Source organism: Trachypithecus francoisi, unplaced genomic scaffold (genome assembly GCF_009764315.1).
Source record: "Trachypithecus francoisi isolate TF-2019V2 unplaced genomic scaffold, Tfra_2.0 Contig01579, whole genome shotgun sequence".
NCBI classification, from domain to species: Eukaryota; Metazoa; Chordata; class Mammalia; order Primates; family Cercopithecidae; genus Trachypithecus; species Trachypithecus francoisi.
In genome coordinates this window covers 6,689,437-6,702,769 of record NW_022681442.1, presented here as the reverse complement: position 1 = coordinate 6,702,769, position 13,333 = coordinate 6,689,437, and the positions used below count along the sequence as shown (strand labels likewise).

Sequence of the window (13,333 nt, the reverse complement as noted above, 5' to 3'; positions counted from 1 at the left end):
CAGTCACGTGTCATCATGGAGTGTACTTACACAAACATAAATGGTGGAGCCTACTGCACACTTAGGCTACATGGTATGGCTTATTACTCCTAGGCTGCACACCTGTATAGCATTTTCCTGTACCGAATACTGGAGGCAACTGCAGCATAATGGTATTTGTATATCTAAAGATTTTTTTTTTTTTTTTGAGACAGGGTCTCAGTCTTGTAACTCAGGCTGGAGTGCAGCAGGATAATCATGGCTTACTGCAGCCTTGCCCCCTGGCTCAATCAAACCTCCCACCTCAGCCTCTCAAGTAGTTGGATAGGCTCATGCCACCACCAGGCCTGGTTAATTTTTGTGTTTTTGTTTTTGTTCTTTTTTGTAGAGACAGGGTTTCACTACGTTGCCCAAGATGGTCTTGAACTTCTGGGCTCAAGTTATTCACCAGCCTTGGACTCCCAAAGTGCTGGGATTACAGGTGTGAGCCACTGTGCCCAGCCCTAAAGATATCTATACACAGAAAAGGTAAAAACACAATATTATAACCTTATGGGACCACCATTCTATATGTGGTACACTGTCAACTGAAACATTGTTATGTAGTATATGACTATACATACATATACACACACACAACCCTCTATATCCACAGGGGTTCGAGACCAGCCTGGCCAACATGGTAAAACCCCATCTCTACTAAAAACACAAAATTAGCTGGGCGTGGTGGCGGGTGCCTGTAATCCCAGCTACTTGGGAGGCTTAGGCAGGAACCCGGGAGGTGGAGGTTATAGTGAGCTCCTACAATTTTAATACACAGTCCATACACAAACACATACACACACAAACATATATATATATATATATATACAATCCATATGCGGAATCTGAGAGGAAAGGAAATCAGAACAGGGCAGAAGAAAAAATGGCATATGGCTAAGAATATTCCAATAGTGACAAAGGACTCAAGCCTCAGATTCAAGAAACACTATAAATTCAAGGAAGATGAAAGCAAAGAAAACTCCACCTAGGAACATTATAGTGTATCTGATGAAAAAACCAGAAAAATCAGCCGGGCGTGGTGGCTCATGCCTGTAATCCCAGCACTTTGGGAAGCCAAGGCTGGCGGGATCACCTAAGGTCAGGAGTTCAAGACCAGCCTGGCCAACATGGTGAAACCCTGTCTCTACTAAAAAGACAAAAATTAACCAGGTATGGTGGCACATGCCTGTAATCCCAGCTACTCAAGGAGAATCACTTGAACCTCGGAGGCAGAGGCCGCAGTGAGCAGAGATGGTGCATGGCGCTCCAGCCCGGGCAATGGCACGAGACTCCGTCCCAAAAAGAAAAACAAGAAAAACAAAAAAATCTCAAAAACATCCAGGGAGTAGGGAGGCGGGATACAAGGAGACAGATTACCTTTAAAAGGACAACAATAAGGCTTACAGCTAACAATAAGTGATAAAGAATGGAAGCCAGAAGACAGTAAAAGAAAAATAGTAACCTAAAATGATACAGCAAAAACATTCATCAAAAATGTAGGAAAAGTAGCCATCAAAAATGTAGCTGATCAATGAAAAAGTAGTACGTATAAGAAACGGTCTTCAACGGCTGTTAATATAACAAAAAGATAACAAAATGTTCTACGCCACATATGCAAATATACACCAACACCTAATAAGTTTACTTGCCAAAAAAATAAATCTAATAAAAAATCTCTCAGTCCAGGGTCAGCAATCTTTTTCTTTTTTTTTATGGAAACAGGATTTCCTTCTGTCACCCAAACTGGAATGTAATGGCGTGATCATGGCTCACTGCTCCCCAGGCTCAAGCGATTCTCCCATCTCAGCCTCCTGAGTAACTGGAACTACCAGCACACACCTCCACACCTGGCTATTTTTCTGTGTCTTTAGTAGACACAGGGTTTCACCATGTTGCCCAGGCTGGTCTCAAATTCTTGAGCTCAAGCAAACCTTCCACCTTGGCCTCCCAAAGTGCTGGGATTACAGGTGTGAGCCACCACTCCCAGCCAACAACCATTTTCTATAAAGAAACAGAATAAATATTTTAGGCTTTGCCAGCCATACAGTCTCTGTTATAACCAGTCAACTCTACCAATGCATCACTTAAGCTGCCATAGACAATATGCAAATGAATAAATGTGGCTGTATTCCAACAAATATTTATAAAAACAAGGGAAGTCCAGATTTGACCCACAGACTGTGGTTTGCTGACCCTTAATTTAGATCTAATGTCCAACCTAGAGACAAGACAAGGGGCAGAACACGTTAAATACTACAGAGATGCAATTAGAAAATTCATTGTGAAAAAACATTTGGACAAACGAACTACCTTCTACAAAAAATAAATCATAATGATAAATAAAGAAATAATGCAGAAAAAAATTAAGACATACCAACCAATTGCAATGTGTGGACTTAATAGCAAAATGAAGGTGACAGAGAAAAAAGTCAGTGAACCTGAAGACAGATTAATTAAAATATAACATTTGGCCGACAAAGACAAAAATGACTTTTAAAAAATTGAACAGAGATTCAGGGACCTATGGAGCAATAGAAAAATTGACATTTCATGTGTACAGACTCCCAAAAGGAAAGGAGAAAGACAGCAATACAGGAAAAAAAAACAGAAAAAACAAAAGCTAGAAATATCGCAAATCTGGCAAAAGGCATAAGCTTACAGATGCAAAAAGTTCAGTGAACAACAAATGGGATAAGCCAAAGAAATCCAAGCGGCAGCACATATCATAAGCAAACTGCAAAAAACAAAAGACAAAGAAAAAAAAATCTTAAAAGTATCCAGAAAAAGGATGCATTCATAGGAAAACAAAAATTCAAATGACTGCAGATTCCTCATGAGAAAACATGGAAGTCAGAAACAAGTGACATAACTTATTTTTTGAGACAGAATCTTGCTCTGTCGCCAAGCTGGAATGCAGTGGCGCAATCTTGGCTCACTGCAACCCCCGCCTCCCAGGTTCAAGCTATTCCCCTGCCTCAGCCTCCTGAGTAGCTGGGATTACAGGCACGTGCCACCACGCCCGGCTAATTTTTTGTATTTTAGTTGAGATGGGGTTCCGCCATGTTGGCCAGGATGGTCTCGATCTCCCAACCTCATGATCTGCCCGCCTCAGCCTCCCTAAGTGCTGGGATTACAGGCGTGAGCCACTGTACCCGGCCCGTAACATTTTTAAAGTACTGAAATAAACGGCTAGCTCAGAATTCTATATTCAGGCTGGCTGTGGTGGCTCACGCTTGTTATTCTAGCACTTTGGAAGGCCGAGGCAGGCAGATTATCCGAGATCAGGAATTCAAGACCAACCTGGCCAACATGGTAAAACCCCATCTCTACTAAAAATACAAAAATTTGCTGGGCGTGGTGGTAGACACCTATAATCCCAGCTACTCAGGAGGCTGAGGCAGAAAAATCGCTTGAACCCAGGAGGTGAAGGTTGCAGTGAGCTGAGATTGTGCCACTGCACTCCAGCCTGGGTGACAGAGTGAGACTGTGTCTCAAAAAAAAAAAAAAAAAAGATTCTATATTCAGCAAAAAAAAAAAAAAAAAAAACTCCTTAGGAATGAAGGTGAAATAAAGCTATTCTCAGGTAAAGGAAAACTAAAAAATGTATTGCGAGAAAACTCTCTCTAAAATAATTTCCAAGAAGAGTTTCTCAGACAGAAAGAAAAAAAAAGCTCAGAAGATCCAGAATACAAAGGTGAAATAAGTATCTAGGTGAATATAATTAAATATTCTTAGCCTAGTGCATTCCTTAAAATGCTTGAAAAACATCATAATATTATCTAATGGAATTTTCAACATAAAGGTAATATTAAAGGCAATTACAACATAAAGGGGAAAGATCAAGAACCCAACATAATAAGGTTTTCACATTCCACTTATAGTGGTAAAATACTGATTGCAAAGAGATTTTGACAACTATATATATTGTAATCCACACAGGAAATACTAGAAAAGCCGTATCAAAAGACACAGTCAACTGCTTAAAGCAACCACTAAAACAGGCATATGCAAAGAGATACATTCAAAAAGATACACATAAATTAAAATGAAATACTAACAAATGTTCAAATAAACCAACACCAGCAGGAAAGGAAAAAGAGAAGAATAAAAAACAGAGGTTAGGCCGGGCGCAGTGGCTCAAGCCTGTAATCCCAGCACAAAGGGAGGCTGGGGGCGGGGGGGACGCATCACCTGAGGTCAAGAGTTCAAGACCAGCCTGGACAACAGGGCAAAACCCCATCTTTATTAAAAATACAAAAATTAGCTGTGCGTGGTTGTGGGTACCTGTAATCCCAGCTACTCAGGAGGCTGAGGCAGGAGAATCGCTTGAACCCGGGAGGTGGAGGTTGCAGTGAGCCGAGATCCCCCCATTGCACTCCAGCCTGGGCAACAAGAGTGAAACACTGTCTCAAAAAAAAAGAAAAACAGGTAAAAAAGAGAAAACAATAAAATGCAGACCTAAATCCAAACACATCAATAATCACATCATACATAAATGTTCTAAATACACCAGTTAAAGGTTAGAGATTGTTAGGATAAAAATAAGTACCAACTATAGGCTGGCTACAAGAAACTCACTTCAAATATAATAAGTTAAGTTAAAAGTAAAAGGATGGAAAACGATACAACATGTAAAAACTAAACAAAAAGGGGTTGAACATCAAGTCCACTAGGATGGCTATAATTTAAAAGATAGATAATAAAAAGTATTGGTGAGAACATAGAGAAAAACAATTTTTTTTTTTTTTTGAGACAGAGTCTCACTCTGTCTCCCAGGCTGGAGTGCAGTAGTGCCATCTCGGCTCGCTGCAACCTCCACCTCCCGGGTTCAAGCAATTCTCCCACCTCAGCCTCCTGATTAGCTGTGACTACTCAGGCACACACCACCACGTCTGGCTAATTTTTCTATTTTTTGGTAGAGACAGGGTTTCACCATGATGGCCAGGCTGTTCTCGAACTGCTGACCTCAAGTGATTCACTGGCCTTGGTCTCCCAAAGTGCTGGGATTGCAGGCATAAGCCATTGTGCCCAGCCAAGAATATGGAGGAATTTAAACTCTCATATATTGCTGATGGAAATTTAAAATTGTGCAGCCACTGTAGAAAATGGTCTAGCAGTTCCTTGGCCGGGCGCGGTGGCTCAAGCCTGTAATCCCAGCACTTTGGGAGGCCGAGACGGGCGGATCACGAGGTCAGGAGATCGAGACCATCCTGGCGAACACAGTGAAACCCCGTCTCTACTAAAAATACAAAAAACTAGCCGGGCGAGGTGGTGGGCGCCTGTAGTCCCAGCTACTCGGGAGGCTGAGGCAGGAGAATGGCGTAAACCCGGGAGGCGGAGCTTGCAGTGAGCTGAGATCCGGCCACTGCACTCCAGCCTGGGCGACAGAGCAAGACTCCGTAAAAAAAAAAAAAAAAAAAAAAAAAAAAAGAAAATGGTCTAGCAGTTCCTTAAAAGGTTAAACTTAGAGTATGCTTAACTGGCGTATGACCCAACAATTTCCCTCTTAAGTGAAATTTCACCCAAGAGAAGTGAAAACATATGTACACACAAAAACTTACACATGAATTTTCCTTTTTTGTTTTTGGAGACAAGGTCTCTGTCACCTAGGCTGGAGTGCAGTGGCATAATCATGGCTCACTGCAGCCTTGACCTTCCCAGGCTCAGATGATCCTCCCACTCCAGTCTCCTAAGTAGCCAGGACTACGGATGCACTTGCCACCAACCAAACCTGGCTAAATTTTTTTACTTTTTTTTTTTTTTTTGAGACAGAGTTTCACTCTAGTTGCCCAGGCTGGAGTGCAATGGCGCGATCTCGGCTCACCGCAACTTCCACCTCCCAGGTTCAAGTGATTCTCCTGCTTCAGCCTCCCGAGTAGCTGGGATTACAGGCATGCACCACCACGCCCAACTAATTTTGTATTTTTAGCAGAGACGTGGTTTCTCCACGTTGGTCAGGCTGGTCTTGAACTCCCGACCTCAGGATCTGCCCACCTCGGTCTCCCAAAAAGCTGGGATTACAGGCGTGAGCCACCATACCTGGCGATACATACATTTTTCAAGCTCACATGAAACATTCACCAAGACACACTGTATCTTGGGTCATAAAACAAACCTTAACAAATTTGAAAGGACTGAAATCATACAAATCATACAAGGCATGTTATCTAACTATAACCGAATTAGACTATAAATCTGTACCAAAAACATAACAGAAAAATCCCCAAAACATGGAAATTAAACAAATTTCTAAATAACTAATGGATAAAAGAAAACAAAATCAGAAAAATCAGAAAACATTTTGGAATGAATAAAAATACAACAAATAAACAACTTAAAAAACAATCCAGGTGAGGTGTAGAACATTTTTTTTAAAATACAATATATCAAAATTTGTGGGATATATTGTGGGATATATTTGTGGGATATATATTTGTGCAGTGCTTACTGATAAATTCATAGCATTCATAGCATTAAATAATTTCATTAGAAAAGTCTCAAATCAATAACCTAAGCTTCCACCTTAACAAGGTAAAAAAAGGAACAAAGTAAATTCAAGAAGAAAAAAAAAAGAACAGAACTCAATGAAATTAAAAACATAAAAATAGGCCGGGCATGGACAACACGGTGAAACGCTGTCTCTACTAAAAATACAAAAATTAGCAAGGCATGGTGGCACACACCTATAATCTCAGCTACTCAGGAGGCTGAGGCAGGAGAATTCCTTGAACCCCAAAGGCAGAGGTTGAAGTGAGCCTCTGCTCACTTCAGGCCACTGCTCTCCAGCCTGGGAGACAGAGCAAGATTCCATCTTAAAAAAAAAAAAAGGTCTAAATGTAAAAGGTAGGCTGGGTGCGGTGGTTCACCCCTGTACTCCCAGCACTTTGGGAGGCCGAGGTGGGCAGATAACGAGATCAGGAGTTTTAGACCACCCTGGCCAACGTGGGGAAACTCCATCTCCACTAAAAATACAAAAATTAGACGGGCATGGTGGTGTGCTCCTGTAGTTCCAGCTACTCCGGAGGCTGAGGCAGAAGAATCGCTTGAACCAAGGAGGCGGAGGTTGCAGTGAGTCGAGATCATGCCGCTGCACTCGAGCCTGGGTGACACAGCAAGACTCCATCTCAAAAAAAAAAAAAGAATGTAAAAGGTAAAATGTTAAAACTTTAAACAAAAACACAAGAGTTCTAAGTGACTCTGGGTTAGGCAGAGTCCTTTAATATGACAACAAAAGCAGGATCCAAAAAAGGAAAAAATTAATTGGACTTCATCAAAATTAAGAACTTCTGCTCTTTAGAAGATACTGTTAAGCAAATGAAAAGATAAGCCAAAGAATAGAAGAAAACATCTGCAAATCCTGTACCTGGTGAAGAACTTATATCCAGAACACATTAAAAATTGTCAAAACTTAGTAAGTAAACAACCCAATTTAAAAATGGGCAAAAGATCTGAACAGACATTTTACTAAAGAAGATAAACAGGCCGGGCATGGTAGCTTACAATTGTAATCCCAGCACTTTGGGAGGCCAAGGTGGGTAGATCACCTGAGGTCAGGAGTTCGAGACCAGCCTAGCCAACATGGTAAAACCTGTGTCTACTAAAAATACAAAAAAATTAGCCGAACGTGCTGGCGCACGTAATCCCAGCTACTTAGGAGGCTAAAGCACAAGAATCACTTGAACCCGGGAGGTGGAGGTTGCAGTGAGCCAAGATCATCCCACTGCACTCTAACCTGGGCAACAGAGCGAGACTCCATCTTAAAAAAAGATATACAGGTGGCAAATAAGCACATGAAAAGGTGTCCAACATCATTACTCATTAGAGAAATGCAAATTAAAACCATAAGAAGCTACTACAGTTAATATCAAAAACAGCCTACTATCTGATGATAGAAGTGACAGCAGTGGTCACCTTTAGAAGGGAAGGAGTGGGAGAGGCCACAGGGAGGCTTCTATGGTACTACAAATGTCTTATTTTTTTTAGTAGCGTTGGTGAATAACCCAAGGGGTTCATTTTGTACCACTTATGCTCACCTTTCTACATAAACTACACTTCAATTAAGAAGTTCAGGCCAGGCAGGGTTGCTCACACCTGTAATACTAGCACTCCAGGAGGCCAAGGCAGGCAGATGGATCACCTGAGGTCAGGAGTTTGAGAACAGCTGGCCAACATGGCAGAACCCCATCTCTACTAAAAATATAAAAATTAGCCAGGCATGGTATATGCCTGTAATCCCAGCTACTCAGGAGGCTGAGGCAGGAAAATCGCTTGAACCCAGGAAGCAGAGGCTGTAGTCAGCCAAGATGGCACCACTGCACTCCAGCCTGGGTGACAGAGCAAGATTCTGTCTCAAAAAAGAAAAAGAAAAGGAAAAGAAAAATTCACCTCAAAAAAGAAAGACTTCCCAAAAACGACCCTTCATCTAGGTGGTTTCACCAGTGAATTCTAACAAACATTTAAGGAAGAAGTAACTTTTTTTTTTTTTTTTTTTTGAGACAGAGTCTCGTTTTGTCGCCCAGGCTGGAGTGCAGTGGTACAATCTCGGCTCACTGCAAGCTCGGCCTCCCGGCTTCAAGCCATCCTCCTGCCTCAGTCTCCCGAGTAGTTGGGACTACAGGCGCCTGCCACCATGCCCGGCTAATTTTATGTATTTTTAGTAGAGACAGGGTTTCACTGTGTTAGCCAGGATGGTCTTGATCTCCTGACCTCATGATCCGCCCACCTCGGCCTCCCAAAGTTCTGAGATTACAGGCATGAGCCACTGCGCCCAGCGAGTAACACCATTCTTAAAATTTCAAAAAATAGAATTTCAACTAATGATACCAGCATAACCTGACAACAGAACTTGACAATAGCATCAGAAGAAAATTACAGGACAATCTCCATCAGGAGAGAGCTGCAAAAATCCTAAACAAAATATTAAACTGAATCTAGTGGCATATATAAGTTTGGTTTATTCCAGAAATACACTTAACGTTTGAAAATGGGCCAACATAATTTATCAACATTAATAGACTGTAAGAGAAAAATTACTTGATTATCTTGATAACAGGAAAAACATTTGACAAACAACAAGATTCATAAGAAACACACACACAGCCAAGTGTGGTGTTGGGTGCCTATAATCCCACCTACTTGGGAAGCCAAGGCAGGAGAATTGCTTGAGCCCAAGTGTTCAAGGCTGCAGGGAGTTGTAATCACACCACAGCACTCCAGCCCAGGAGACAGACTGAAGTTCCGTCTCCAAATTAAAAAAGAAAAAAGAAACCAGCCAGGTGTGGTGGCTCACACCTGTAATCCTAGCACTTTGGGAGGCCAAGGCAGGCAGATCACCTGAGCTCAGCAGTTCGAGACCAGCCTAGGTAACATGACCAAATCCCATTTCAACTAAAAATACAAAAAATTAGCTGGGTGTGGTGGTGCACACCTGTAATCCCAGCTACTGGGGAGGCTGAGGCACGAGAATCACTTGAACCTGGGAGGTGGAACTTGCAGTGAGCCAAGACTGTACCACTGCACTCCAGCCTGGGTGACAGAGTGAGACTCAGTCTCAAAAAAAAAAAAAAAAAGAAACATACATACATACATACATATATACATATATATACACACACACACACACCCCTCTTTTAGCAAAGCAGGAATAGCTTCTTTAATCTGATATGGAGTTATCTACAAAACAAACAGCTAACATCACACCTAAGACTGAAATATTGAAAGCATTTTCTGAAAGGGAAAAGACAAGGTTGTTGGCCGGGCGCGGTGGCTCAAGCCTGTAATCCCAGCACTTTGGGAGGCCGAGACGGGCGGATCACGAGCTCAGGAGATCGAGACCATCCTGGTAACATGGTGAAACCCCGTTTCTACTAAAAAATATATACAAAAACTAGCCGGGCGAGGTGGCGGGCGCCTGTAGTCCCAGCTACTCGGGAGGCTGAGGCAGGAGAATGGCGTAAACCCGGGAGGCGGAGCTTGCAGTGAGCTGAAATCCGGCCACTGCACTCTAGTCCGGGCGACAGAGCGAGACTCCGTCTCAAAAAAAAAAAAAAAAAAAAAAAGACAAGGATGTCTTCTATCACCACTTCTTTTCAACATTCTACTGCAGGTCCTAGACAATGTAATAAGGGGAAAATTTATAAAGGATTGGGAAGAAAAAAATAAAATTGCCACTATTCATTGTGTATATAAGTGAAGAAAGCCTAAAAGAATTTACAAACTGGCCGGGCATGGTGGCTCACACCTGTAATCCTAGCACTCTGGGAGGCCAGGGCAGGCAGATCACTTGAGGTCAGGAGTTCAAGACCAGCCTGGCCAAAAGGGTGAAACCCTGTCTCTACTAAAAATACAAAAAAATTAGCTGGACATGGTGGTACGCGCCTGTAGTCCCAGCTACTTGGGAGGCTGAGAGGCAGGAGAATTGCTTGAACCCAGGAGGCAGAGGTGGCAGTGAGTCAAGATGGCACCACTGCACTCCAGCCTGAGCTACAGAGTGAAACTCCATTTCAAAAAAAAAAGAAAGAAAAGAATCTATAGGCTATTAATTTTGAAGGATAAATCATTAGCCTCTACCAGTAAACTTTTAAAACTCAAAAGAACCTATGTAAGTAAACAAATAATAAATGAAACTGGTATCACTGTACAAAGGAATCTTTTTTTTTTGAGATGGAGTCTCACTCTGTTGCCCAGGCTGATCTCCGCTCACTGCAAACTCTGCCTCCCAGGTTCACACCATTCACCTGCCTCAGCCTCCCGAGTAGCTGAGAAAACAGGTGCCCGCCACCACTCCCAGTTAATTTTTTGTATTTTTAGTAGAGACGGGGTTTCACCGTGTTAGCCAGGATGGTCTCAATCTCCTGACCTCGTGATCCACCTGCCTCAGCCTCCCAAAGTGCTCGGATAACAGACATGAGCCACCGTGCCCAGACACAAAGGAATCTTATACAGCAATAAAAATGAACTACATAGCCAGATATAATGGCGTGTGCCTGTAATTCAAGCTACTCAGGAGGCTGAGGCACGAGAACTGCTTGAACCCAGGTGGTGAAGGTTGCCGTGAGCCAAGATCATGCCACTGCACTCCAGCCTGGGCAATAACAGCCAAAAACTCCGTCTCCAAAAAAAAAAAAAAAAAAACCTGAAAGACACCAGAAATAGCACATCCTAAAGAGTTTCATTTATACCTTCAAAGGTATAAATGAAAACAGGCAAATTAATCTGATGTTAAAACTCATCTTTGGTTCATGATTGGTAGATAGTGGTTACTTTTAAAAAGGAAGGAGGGCCAGTCTGGGCAACAGAGTGAGACCTTGTCTCTACAAAAAAAATCAAAAAATGAGAAGACAGGATCACTTGAGCCTGAGGGGTTGAGGCTACAATGCGCCATCATCACACCAGTGCACTCCTACCTGGGTGACAAAGTGAGACCCTGCCTAAAAAAAAAAAAGGAAGGACGGAGTAATAATTGGTAGGGAGTTCAAGGGGAATTTCTAGAGTTCTGTAATATTTTACATCTTGACCAGGTGATTGTTAACGTGAATGTACTCACTTTCTGATAATTCACTTAGCTGTACACTTCTGATTTGTGCACTTTAATGTATACATACTATATCTCCATGTTTCAAAAAGGGTTATTTCAAGTATTTCTAATCATATTCCACTACTAAAAACACTTTAACAATTCCCCATAGCCTAAATGCAAAATCGAAGCTCTGAAGCATGGCAAAGCATAATATGGGTTCCCATCTTTAACTTAATCCTCGTGTCTGTCCATCCCCACGGATACTTTGTATTTCAATTTGTCAAATTATTTACAGGCCCAGAACATAAAATACTGTTTCAGCCTTCACGCCTTTAGATAATATTCCATTAGTTGAAATTTTCTCCCTCTTTACACTCCACTAGGTCACCATACTATCCTTGAAATTCCACCCAACTTGGATATTAACTCCTCCAAGATGCTTCCCTATCCTTCCACTCCAAAATTAATCACCCTCTTTTCAATATTCAGTGTATTACTGCATGCATCAAGTGATAGCACAACTGTCTATGTCAGTACACACTCTATTGTAATGTAAACAATTCAAGCACAAAGTCTAAATTTTCATGTTGCCAATGCCAAACATGAAGGCTTGGCATGTGGTGGTTACTCAACAAATTTCACTCTTATGTTTATTTCTGTACTAATTAAGACTGTAAAACTATCTAGGATGAAACCTAAGTCTTATAATTCCTCCATAGCACACAGCATAGCAAGAGCACACTACAGGCATACAACAGCGATGGTTTAGCTAGCAGTGGAATGTTTACCAAAACACAGTTTCACGGACAAAATGCGCTTTTCAAACCATATGCTCACCTAAGATATGTATGTCCTACTGGAATGGCAGAAGGTCATATTTATATATATATATTATATATATATTTATATATATTATATATTTATATATATATATATACACACACGCACACACACACATATATTTCCAGAGTTTTGAGCTACAAGAAACCAATAGCAATCACCTAGTTACAACTCTTAGGGAAGAACTGAAGCCTAGAAAAATTAAGTGGCTTGCTCAAGAATAAGGCTATAGCCAGAAGGGTCAAGACTAGGACTCAGATTACCTAGGTTCTCTCACAATCCATGTAGCCTCCCTTTTGTACTATGTGACTTCTCAAAGTATGACTGCTTTACTATTTTATATTTAGATGGTTAATATCCACAATTGCAGGGCTTTTAAAAATTTTCATTTTAAAATTTGTCTCTAACAAACAAATACTAAAAGTACCAACAAGTTCAACCAGGAAAACACCATTTCCAGTTCCGATATCAAGCACTGAAGCATCCAATGGAATCTTGTGTTTCTGCATCCACCTTATTAGTCGATTCATACTCTCTTCTCCAAACCTGTTAGAGAAAATCAGTCAAATAACTGAGGGGTACAGAGCAAAAGTCACCACTATATTCCATTTAAGCTATTTATACCATATGCTCAAACTCTTATTTGAAAGTGAAAACATCCGTGACTGCTTAAGCTTTGTCTCTACTGTAATTTAGAAGAAACCACCTCCAGGAATACAACAGAATAGACAAGGTCAGTATGTTACTAACATTTCTCTGTATCAGCATTAACACTTGTAGGTGTTGGGGGCTCAAAATTTTATTGTTTATTGAAAAAGGACAACTACAGGGTGAAATGTTGTCATCAAATGTAAATGTAAGATTTTAAAAGAGGGCTCACACCCATTCTCCCAACACTTTGGAAGTCCACAGTGGGAGGACTGCTTGAGGCCAGGAGTCTGAGACCAGCCTGGG

At 41.5% G+C, this 13,333-nt stretch overlaps 1 protein-coding gene across 4 annotated transcripts in view; it reads right to left on the bottom strand.

Moving 5' to 3' along the window:
• The window catches only part of EEF1AKMT2 (EEF1A lysine methyltransferase 2), an 89,280-nt gene that overhangs the window by 73,892 nt on the left and 2,055 nt on the right, over nucleotides 1-13,333 (bottom strand). For 3 of the 4 annotated variants that reach the window (XM_033179804.1, XM_033179815.1, XM_033179795.1), the window contains exon 3: nucleotides 12,811-12,925. In XM_033179804.1, the coding sequence (XP_033035695.1) occupies nucleotides 12,811-12,925 (115 nt within the window). Of the gene's footprint in view, nucleotides 1-12,806; nucleotides 12,926-13,333 lie in introns of all 4 variants that reach the window. The other variant, XM_033179823.1, reaches the window with a different exon arrangement.